Genomic DNA, 10,508 nt, shown 5'->3' with positions numbered 1-10,508 from the left:
AGGTTCCCCCCCCCCGGCCCCACATTCCCCCCAAACCCCCCCCGGCCCCCCTTCCCCCAAGCCCCCCAAGCTTCCACCACCCCAGGCCACCATCCCCAGTAATTCCTCTATCTACTATCAGGTCGACGCGCAGCCCGCCACGAAGTGGGGCGTCTCCGCCTGGGTGCGTTCCATCGAGCTCACCGAGGTGGTGGCCAAGGCGCTGAAGGCGCCGGCCGGAGCCGACCCGTTCAATTACGTGTGCAACCTCTCGCTCGCCGACCTCGAGGGGAAGCTCGAGGCGGAGAAGCTGAGCGGGCTCGTTGCTCCCCTCTGGTCCGCCATTGAGAAGCTGCGCGACCAAAGCGCCGCGACCGGGGCGGCGCTGAACGCCAAGTTCGCCGCGGAGGGCGACGCGTTCAAGGGCGAGATGGGCTTCGGCGGCGTCGAGCAGTTCTACGGAGGCGTGCTGCACGCCAGTAGCTTACCTATCCTACCCGCCCACTCTTACCAGCGACCCCCGTCCCCTGACTTGTGGGCAGGCCTCGAGAAGATCATCGGGCCGCCGCTCATGGTGGACGGCTCGCTCCTCAAGGCCATGGAGACGGAGCACTGCGAGAAGAAGGATGCGGACGTGCCGTTCGACACCTCCAACGGCATCAAGGGCGCGACCTCCAAGCTGGAGTGGGAGTTTGTCGTCGCGCCTGTCGAGGACCAGGACGGCCGCTACGCCGAGCGCGGCGGCGACTTCCGCACGGCCCACCCCGAGTGGTGCCGCAAGCCGGAGCCGCTCTCGGTCTACGAGAAGAAGATGGCGGACGAGATGAACCCGAAGCTCGTTAAGGCGGGGCAGGCGCCGCTCACCAAGGAGGAGCTGGTCGCCGGCCGGCTGTACACGGGGCCGATGTACGAGAAGTACAACGGCGTCCTTCGCTTCTCCTCAGCGCGCGGCGCCAACGGCGCGGTGCGGCTGGAGTACGCCTCGGAGAAGGAGGTGCCCTTTCTGCAGAAGAAGTGCGGCTTGCTTAACCTCGGCGAGTGGGCTGCGACGGCGGCGGGCAAAGGCGAGGCCGCGGTGCGCTGGACGTGGCACAACCAGTACTCGACCACCATCCACGCGATCAACTCGATCATTGTCAAGCTGTCGCCGCTGACCAAGATCACGCCGCTCTACCGCGGCTGGGCGGGCGCCACGCTCCCGGAAGCCTTCTTCAAGCCGGACGCGCTGGGCTTCCGCGGCGGCGTCGAGTACGGCTTCTCGTCGACCACCACCGACCGCGCGCAGGCGGTGCACTACGCGGAGGGCAAGGCGTCGACGGTGCTCGAGCTCGGGATGGGCATGATCGACCGCGGCGCCGACATTGCGTGGCTCTCGCAGTACCCGCACGAGAGGGAGACGCTGCTGCCGCCGCTCATGGGCCTGCAGGTGCGTCAACCTCGCTCCACCTCCCTCCTCCGCCTTCTCCTTCATCGCCTGCCCCTTCTCCCCCCCTGCAGGTGCGGTGGACGGGCGTGGAGGGCAGCACGCTCGTCATCCAGAGCAGCTTCTCCATCAACATGGCCTCGCTCACGCTCGAGCAGGTGGCGGGCAAGCGCAAGAAGCTGCTCACCGACATGGGCGCGCAGATGGCGGCGGAGGTGCGCCGGGGGGTGGCTGGGGAGGCAGCGGAGGAGGCGTCGCAACTTGTGCGCGCCCACCTCGGCCTCGAGCGCGGCGCGGACGCCGGTGCGGCGGACACGCGTCTCGAGGCGCCGCTCGGCGACGAGGCTGAGGCGTACAACAACGACCTGCGCTTCCAAGCGGCGGTGGGCGATGCGCTCAAGGTGAAGCGCGCGGCGGTGCTCGCGGCGACGATGCAGCACGGCGGCGGCAGCGGGCTTGCCGCGGCGATGGATACGGTACTGCCGCTGCAGGCCAGCGGCGTCGATTTGACGGGGTTCCCCCTTGGGACTACCGGCTGGATCAAGGCGAGCGAGGTCGAGGGCGAGTCCAAGGAGGTCGGGGCGAAGGTGATCTACCAGGGGCGCGAGATGGTCGTGAGCACGGGCGTGACTCGCGACTCCGAGGACGAGGAGGACGGCAAACTGAAGCTGGTCGATGACGGGATGGTGGGAACGGTGGTCGCGTGGATGGAGTCGGAGCCGTCGGCGCTGACGTCGCTGACGCTCGACTGGGGCAAGGTGTGCGGCCGCGTGCGGGAGGCGCTGCTCGGCGCGGTGCGGAAGACGCACACGCTCGTCGCGCTGAGCGTGGGCGAGGAGGGGGCGATGCCGCTCAACCCGCTGCAGCTCCGCGGGCGCGAGGCGGTGCCGTCGCTCGACTTGTCGAGCAAGGACCTCGGACCCGCATCGGCTGCGGTCGTCGCGGCGGGGGTTTCGGTCAACGGGGTGCTGACCGACCTGAACCTGTCGAACAACAACATCGGCGGCGAGACCGGCTACATCAAGGCGAGCGAGGTCGAGGGCGAGTCCAAGGAGGTCGGGGCTAAGGTGATGTACCAGGGGCGCGAGATGGTCGTGAGCAAGGGCGTGGACTCCGACGGCGACCTGAAGCTGGTCGATGCAGTGCAGACGGGCGTACTCGCGATCGCCAAGGCCCTCGAGGTCAACGGGGTGCTGAAAACCCTCAACCTCATGTACAACGAGATCGGCGACGAGGGCGCGGCCGCGATCGCCGGGGCGCTGCGCGGCAACGGGGTGCTGACCAACCTGAACCTATTCTACAACAGCATCGGCGACGAGGGCGCCGCCGTCCTCGGCAAGGCGCTCGAGGGCAACGGGGTGCTGACCACCCTCAACCTCGAGTACAACAGAATGGGGGAGGAAGGGAAGGGAGCGATTCGAGATGCGGTGAACGGGCGGGAAGGGTTCAAGCTCGAGATGTGAGTGGGCTCTGAAGTCGGCGCAGGGAGGTGCATGAAATCGGACAGTCTTGTACTCTACGTGGTAGCGCTTTCAGTATTCTGTACCACGACCCGAGTTTTCTTTTTTTACTTTTCAGCAGGGTTTGTCACGGGGTTGTCTTCTTTGAGTTGCGTCGAGGTGGCCGCGATTTCTTTTTTGTCTTTTCGATTTTGCGTTTTTCAGCAGGGGTGCTGACCAAGCTGAAAAAAAAACCTGCTGTTCAACAGTTTGGGCGACGAGGGAGAGAAAGCGATTCGCGATGCGGTGAGCGAGCGGGAAGGGTTCGAGCTCGAGATGTGAGGGGTAGATTCGGAGAAGGGGGGCGTGCGGGAAGTTAAGACGGGGTTGTCACGGGGTTGTCTTCTGTATGAGTTGCGTCGAGGCGAAGCGATTTCTTTTTTGTCTTTTCGATTTTGCGTTTTTCAGCAGGGAGCTGACCACCTCCGCCGCGCTGCCTCCGCCGCGCCAGCCGTTGCCGCCGCGTCGGCTTATCCTCGCCCCGGAGCGAGCTGGCTTTCCGGCTCCTCGCTCGGCGGCACAGCGCGCAGCTATGCTACACGCCGATGATCCGGTCCGAGGAGTTTGCCGTCCCGCTGCTGGAGGTGGAGCGCCAGCCGACGACTGCCCGCTGGTCGCCCACTCTTCGGGCAACGACCCGCAGACGCTGCTCGACGCTGCGAGGCAGGCCGAGCGCTGCCGCGGCCCTCATCGGCCTGATTGACCACCGCGCCCGCCTCGAGCAGCAGCCGGGCGCAGCTGAGCTCACCCTCCTGGCTTGCAATGAGCAGCGGCGTGGCGCCGTTCTGCCTGGGCTTGGCCGACCGCCGCATTGGCCTCGAGGAACAGCCGGACGCACTCGAGGTGGCCCCTCGCACGCGAGGAAGAGAGCGGAGGCGTCCCCGTCAGCCGCCCCAACGCTCGCGCCGCCCTCGAGCAGCAGCCGCACCGCCTCGGCGCTTGCCCGTGACGAGCGGCCCAGGTGAGCAGCGTGTCTTGCTTCTCGGTCGGGTGCCGCGCGTCGAGCCTGCCGCGTGTCTGTCGCCCGGAGAGGAGGGCGAGCAGCGAGCCCAGATCGCCCCGTGCCAGGTCGGGCAGCAGGGCTGGGCCGCCGGCGCCGCTCATGACGCGGGGTGCCCGAATTCTTTTTGCCGCATGGAGCTCGGAGGGAGCTCTGTTGTAAAATTTCCGAGCAAAAACGCGCTGACATATGCCGCCGAGCTCCGAGCCGTATGTACTGTGTGAGAGAAGCCACAACATGGAAAATAGGTAGGCCCCTGAAAACACAGCTCACAGGGAGGAGAGAGGGGGAAGCGCGGACGCTGGGGAGGGCGGTCAAAACGGGACCGCGTGTAGCCTACCTATTGCATAGGGTCTAACCGTGGTAAACAGTGTGTGAACAGACCCCATAGATAGATAGATAGGAAGGCGAAGAACAGTCAGGCTCGGACTGGACACCAGCGCGGACCGCGATGGGTGGACGCTTGCGGCTTGGGATGTAGCAGGTTTTCCGGCAAACAAAAAGGAAAACAGAGGGTCCCCAGCACTTTGCGTTTCCGGAAATTTCCAGGGAAAACAGAGGGTGTTTGACGAGCATTGGACGGACGGAAAAACACCCCCCCTTCTATGCCTGACCCTGGGCATGCCTCTCTGGGGGTGGGCTGGGTCGGCCACCTCCGGGGCTGCAACTCGCACGGTGGGACCGCTTCCGGGCGAGCATCCGAGGCCTGCGGTTGTCCCTTCGCTGGGCGCGACCGCCATGGAGATCCGCTGCACACAGAACAGTGTTTTTGGCGACTATATTGCTCGCTCTCTGTGCAATCGCAACGCCAGAGGCCGTGCTTGGAGAATGGGTCGCGATGCTGCTGCGCCAGTGGATTGAGCCGCTCCGCACACTCCATGGGTGAGCTGCGGTGGCGCGCCGGCCGCTTCATGCATAGCTCTCGGGCGAGCTGCCGCAAAAGCGTTTTCCGTCCGCCCGTTTCATCGAGTTTGCCCGAGTGGTAAAATGCAATCGAATTTGCCCGAGTGGTGAAGTGCAACTTTGGCATTTGGTAAAAGTTGCCCGAGTGGTCAGTGGGAAAAAAACCAAAGCGGAAAGGTGGCCCCAAGAGCTAACGGTCAACATCCCCTCCGGCTACGACAATGTGAACCTGATCTGGTCCTCACGGGGTTGACCCGTCTCCTCCAGATCGAGACGGACTTCATGAACGGCCGAGCATTATTTCTTCATTACTATTATTAATTGATGCTTTTTGCACGGCTGAGCCCCCCCCCCCCCCTCCCCTGCGCCCATTCCCTGCCCTCTCCCGCCACACATTCCGTCAGAGCCCCCTCCCCTCTTGCACAACAGGAATTTTGGACAATGAACCATGAAAATTGATGGGCTTGCCCATCCCGGAGTGGTTCGACCCCACACAAACCCGAGACGGTGATGGGAGGCGTCGTACGGTGATCTCAGGCCCAGTGAGGTAGTGCATCTGACTACCCCGGATCCTGCTGAACAAGCTCCTCTTGTAGCTCGATCGGTCACACCGCCATCGCCGTTGGGGAGAGGGGGGACGACACTGCTTCGGCAGCGTGCACCTCGATCCTGTACCGTGTTTGTTATGACCCCCCCCCAATGAACACACCAGTGAGGGAGGGCGAGACGATCGAGGGGTCCCGTACCATGCGGAATCGACCCTATCCAGTGCTCAAGTGCTCAAGGGTGTTTGGTGCTCCATTCTGGAAACTCGCGAGTTTCCCTGAGAGCTGAGTCTGAGAGCTGGTCTGGGGCAAAATCTGAACACTAAAAATATCTCTCAAAATCTTGTCTGAGGCAAAATTGAGGAAATCGACAAAATACCCAGGCGGTCGCAGGGTAATTTCCAGGTATACACGGGTTCTCCGCGAAATTCCCGGCATTTTGCCGATTTGGCCTAAAACTTGGCTGATTTTGGGCCCAAACCAGCCTCAGACTATACTCGGCTCAGAGCCCAAATTTGACGATTTCCACGCAGTTTTCCCGGGAAAATAGTACACAGAGGGTGTTGTAGAGGGAAAAGGAAAGGAAAACAGACGGGGTGCGAGAGGCAAACCTGCTACAGCCCAAGTGGACGTGTTCTTCCTCCCTTTCAGTGGATGGAAACAAACGCGAGACAGGAGATGACGGCACGAGCTTGAGAGACACATAGATAGACACACACAAGCTCACAAGACACTCAGCGAGCTGGGCTGCCACACATCCCAAGTGAGCGTACGGCACTACGCCACTCGGGGCCACGTCCCCACTGTCAGCCCCTTCAGCATCCAAGGAGCCGAGGGACGTCCGCCGCAATTCGGACAATGCTCTTTCCCACGCCCGCCACATGACGCCCACCGCCGCCGCGTCGGTCGGCGCGCGCCGACGCCGACCATCACCACCGACCGACGGCTCGCACGGCCGTGCGGTGAGCAAAAATTTGGGTCGCTGCGCGCCTGCCGGATGCTCTGCGACGTCTGGACGCTCGCCAGAAACGCCAGGAAGCTTGCCTTCCACCCCTGGGCCCGAGGGCGAACGGCAGTGGTCGGCAGCCTCTGCGACGCTCCGATCGGCTCCTCGACCTCATCGCCTGCGACGAGCCAGCATGGCTCGTCGCTCGACGGCAGCCTGCCCAGTATGCTCTTGGCATTCTGTACAGCCTCGCCAGGCTCTCTGAGACGGCCTGCAGGGCCGGCGCGGACCGCCTCGGGCGCGATGGCCCTCCTCAGTACCTACCTCTTCGATGCCTGTCGGCTCTCCAATCTCGTCGCCGGCGGCAGGCCCGCATGGCGCGCTGCTCGATGGCAGCCTGCTCAGTACGCCTTGGACAGTGACTTCTGCCTCGCTGCTCTTCCTGCAGCCGCCTCCGGGACCGGCGCCAGCCGCCTCGCCTCGCCAGTGCTGTCTACGCCTGCGACACGCGTGTCGGCTCGCCGCCCGCGTCGCCCGCGGCGGGCCCGCATGGCGCGCCGCTCGGCGGGAGCGTGCCCAGCAGGCTGTGCAGGGCAGCCTGCCTCACTCAGGGCGCCGCCGCCGCTGCGCGGGGCCGCCACCGGCGCTGCTGCCGTGAACACTGCCGCCGTGTACGTCACCATCGCCTCTCTTCGTCGCCGATCTCGCCGACGCCGCTCGCCGCTCGCCGCTCGCCGCCGCCCTGCCCTGCCCTGCCCAGCTCTCGCACAAACAAACCAACACACACACACACACACATTTACACACACACACACAACACACCCTGCCCTCACTCGAGCGCCCCGCGCCCTCCCGCCCCACGCCCTGCGCCTCACGCCTCGCGTCCCACGCACGCCCCGCGCCCCGCGCCCCCACGCCCCTCACCTTGCGCCTCACGCCTCCCTCCCACCCTCTCAGGCATTTCTTCTCCCTGCTGCTCGCCGACTCCTCCTCCCCCCGCATGACCGACGACTACCCGACCTTCGGCGACTCCTCCCTCTTCGGCGCCAACGTCTACTACCCGTTCGCGGCCCGGTGAGGGGCGGGAGCGCAGCCATTCCAACGGCTGGGAAAATTTCTGAACGGCCGTGCATGCGTCTGCATGCCGGACAACTAAGAAGGTCCCTCGCTCCCGCTCCTCTCTCGGAAGACGCGCGCCGGCCTGGGGGACTCGCTTGCGATCCCGTTCCAGCCAGAGGCCGCGTGAGGCGTGTGGGACGGTGCACGCTGGGGCTCGGCCCCGAGTGCGCTGGCCTCGCGTCTCGAGGGGAGGGCGGCTCGTAACTGAGGTCCGCCTGCGGAGACAGTCGTCCTCCCCTCAACCCGGCGTGAGGGGCGGGAGCGCAGCCATTCCAGCGGCCGGGAAAGTTTCTGAACGGCCGTGCATGCGCCTGCATGCCGGCTTACTAAGGAGGTCCCTCGCTCCCGCCCCTCTCCCGGAAGACGCGCGCCGGCCCGGGTGACTCGCTTGCGAGGTAGATCCCGTTCCAGCCAGAGGCCGCGTGACCACCACGGGGACGGCTGGTCGAAGGAGGAGAGGTCATCCGGATGTGGGCGGGACGCCCCCGGGCACCTGGTTGCTCTCCTCTTCCAGAGTCCCTCCCGACGGGGACCGGTCTTGGGCCATTCCAACGGCCAGGCCGCTCGCTTAAGGCTGATTGGCTAGACGAGCGGCCTACCTCCAACGGGGCGGTCCGGGAACGCGTGGAACCTGCCCACCTCGGTGGGAGGTGGTTTGGCGCCGACGGACTGCCCTCTCCACCACCCTCGCCCAGGGATCTACAGCGCTGTCTCAAGGTCCGACAGGTTCGGCACCGGGCACCGCCTCGGTATACAAAATGCGCCTGCGGGCGGACCCTCACAGATCACAGATCACAGATCACAATCGCTGTCGTGGGATCGCTGGTCAGATGAGAGAGGCGTGTGTGTTCCTTTCCGCTCGCGATGTCTGCCCCGCGCCGCCGCTCGCGCCGCCTCGCCCCCGCCGCCTCCGCCGCGCCTTCGCCAAGCACGCCGCCGCCCGCCCGCCTCCTCGACCTCCCCACGGAGCTCCTCCTGCGCGTCGTCTCTCGCTGCGACCCCGCCGAAATCGCTCGCGTCGCGGCCGTCTCGCTGCTCTTTTACGCCTCGCTCGCAGAGGATGCCATCCGCTTGTGGGCGCAAGAGCGCGGCTTCGAGCTGCCGGCGCAGCCAGAGGGCGAGAGCTGTGCCGTGCGGTGGCTGTGCTTCGCTGCGCTGCTGTGCGAGTCCAGCCCGCCGGCGAGGGCGGCGGCGGGCAAGTCTCACAGCGTCTTCATCGACGGCGAGGGGCGGCTCTCGTCGTGCGGCACGGCGCCGGCTTACGCCCAAGGGCTGCTCGGGCACGGTGAGGGCGTGACGCAGCTCAAGACGCCGACCCGCCTCCCTTCTCCGCTGGGCGGCGAGCGCGCCGTGAGCGTGACGTCTGGACTCATGCACAGCCTCGCCCTCGCCGCCGACGGTGCCGTCTGGAGCTGGGGCGGTGGAACCTTGGGCCAGTTGGGCCACGGCGACGGGCAGCACCAGTGGCAACCAAAGAAGGTTGAGGCCTTTGCTGGCCAGCGCGTCGTCGCTGTCTCGGCAGGACTCGCGCACAGCTTCGCTATCACCGCCGACGGCGCCCTCTGGAGCTGGGGCTTTGGTGACGGTGGCCGGCTGGGCCACGGCGACCAGCAGCGCCAGCTGCTGCCCAAGAAGGTCGAGGCCTTTGTTGGGCCGCGCGTCGTCGCTGTGTCGGCTGGAGGCGGCCACAGCCTCGCCCTCACCGCCGGCGGCGCCGTCTGGAGCTGGGGCTCTGGAGCCTTTGGCCGGCTGGGCCACGGCGACACGCAGAACCAGCTGCTGCCGAAGAAGGTCGAGGCTTTTGCTGGCCAGCGCGTCGTCGCTGTGTCGGCTAGAGCCAGTCACAGCCTCGCCCTTACCGCCGGCGGCGCCCTCTGGAGCTGGGGCGGTGGAGCCTTTGGCCGGCTGGGCCACGGCGACACGCAGAACCAGCTGCTGCCGAAGAAGATCGGGGCCTTTGCGGGGCAGCGCGTCGTCGCTGTGTCGGCTGGAGAGTACCACAGCCTTGCCATCACCGCCAACGGCAGTGTCTGGAGCTGGGGCGATGGAGCCTATGGCCTGCTGGGCCACGGCGACGAGCAGCACCAGCTGCTGCCGAAGAAGGTGGAGGGCTTTGCTGGCCAGCGCGTCGTCGCTCTGTCGGCTGGACGAAGCCACAGCATCGCCACCACTGCCGACAACCCCGTCTTCACGTGGGGCAAGGGCGAAGACGCCTGCCTAGGACACGGAGAAGACCTGTCGAACCAGCTGCTGCCCAAGAAGGTCGAGGCGTGGCCGCCCAGAACTTCAAACGACTAAATTGCAAGATCCTTGCCAGAAGTCGTTGCGCAGTTTGCAGGCCCTGACACGACCGGCGTGTGCGTTTGCATGTTCTTGTTAAGCTCTCGGTTCCCCCTCCCCGCTCTCGCAGTGACCAGAGAGTGTGCAAACAAACCTCTCTCTCTCCCAGTGTGAGATTGTGTGTGTGTGTATGTGTGCGTGCGTGCGTGCGTGCGTGCGTGCGTGCGTGCGTGCGTGCGTGCGTGCGAGCGAGCGAGCGAGCGTGTGTGTGTGTGTGTGTGTGTGTGTGTGTGTGTGTGTGTGTGTGTGTGTGTGTGTGTGTGTGTGTGTGTGTGTGTCTGTCTGTCTGTCTGTCTGTCTGTCTGTTTGTTTGTCTGTTTGTCTGTCTGTCTGTCTGTTTTGTCTGTCTGTCTGTCGGTCGGTCGGTCGGTCGGTCGGTCAGGCTCTCAAAAAAGTAATATATCTTTACTTCCAAAACCCGGACGTGCCTCCACCGGCACGCCGCTTCCGACAGGGTGATGGAAGGTTCGACGCACCCCCGGACTGGGCGGAGAGATCCCAGGGTATAGACTCTGGGCTGTCCGCCCCGCCCCCACTTGCCCTGACTGCACAGGATTGCGTGCCCCGACGAACGGCGACACATAGCGGGGGACACTGCGCCGGGGGGTATGCCTAACTTTGGTGCTTTGTGTGGGTCGCGTTCCCATGGTAGTTGTGTGGCTGAAGCCCTCGTGCCGCTGGCTTGCCCCTTCCAGCGGCTGGCCCCTCGAGACTGTCGGTGCTTGGCGGGAGGAGGGGGAGAGGGAGGCCCGGT

General features: G+C 65.3%; 2 protein-coding genes across 2 annotated transcripts in view; both read left to right on the top strand.

Moving 5' to 3' along the window:
- EMIHUDRAFT_458438 (hypothetical protein) overlaps positions 1 to 4,063 on the top strand; it is a gene marked incomplete at both ends in the record, with an annotated part of 4,901 nt that extends 838 nt beyond the window's left edge. Inside the window, 4 exons of the mRNA XM_005773556.1 lie at positions 122 to 1,405; positions 1,477 to 2,861; positions 3,389 to 3,485; positions 4,049 to 4,063. Of these exons, the coding sequence (XP_005773613.1) occupies positions 122 to 1,405; positions 1,477 to 2,861; positions 3,389 to 3,485; positions 4,049 to 4,063 (2,781 nt within the window). The remainder of the gene's footprint in view (positions 1 to 121; positions 1,406 to 1,476; positions 2,862 to 3,388; positions 3,486 to 4,048) is intronic.
- A 2,283-nt stretch (positions 4,064 to 6,346) lies between these two features.
- EMIHUDRAFT_241506 (hypothetical protein) lies at positions 6,347 to 7,373 on the top strand (the record flags this gene model as incomplete). Its single annotated transcript, XM_005773555.1, has 3 exons — positions 6,347 to 6,536; positions 6,664 to 6,781; positions 7,253 to 7,373. 3 exons carry the CDS (start codon positions 6,347 to 6,349, stop codon positions 7,371 to 7,373), a joined length of 429 nt encoding a protein of 142 aa, XP_005773612.1.
- Positions 7,374 to 10,508: the final 3,135 nt, after the last annotated feature.

Source organism: Emiliania huxleyi (genome assembly GCF_000372725.1).
Source record: "Emiliania huxleyi CCMP1516 unplaced genomic scaffold EMIHUscaffold_334, whole genome shotgun sequence".
Taxonomy (NCBI): domain Eukaryota; phylum Haptophyta; order Isochrysidales; family Noelaerhabdaceae; genus Emiliania; species Emiliania huxleyi.
The sequence above is the reverse complement of the archived record's forward strand: the minus strand, read 5'-3'. Positions and strand labels throughout refer to the sequence as shown.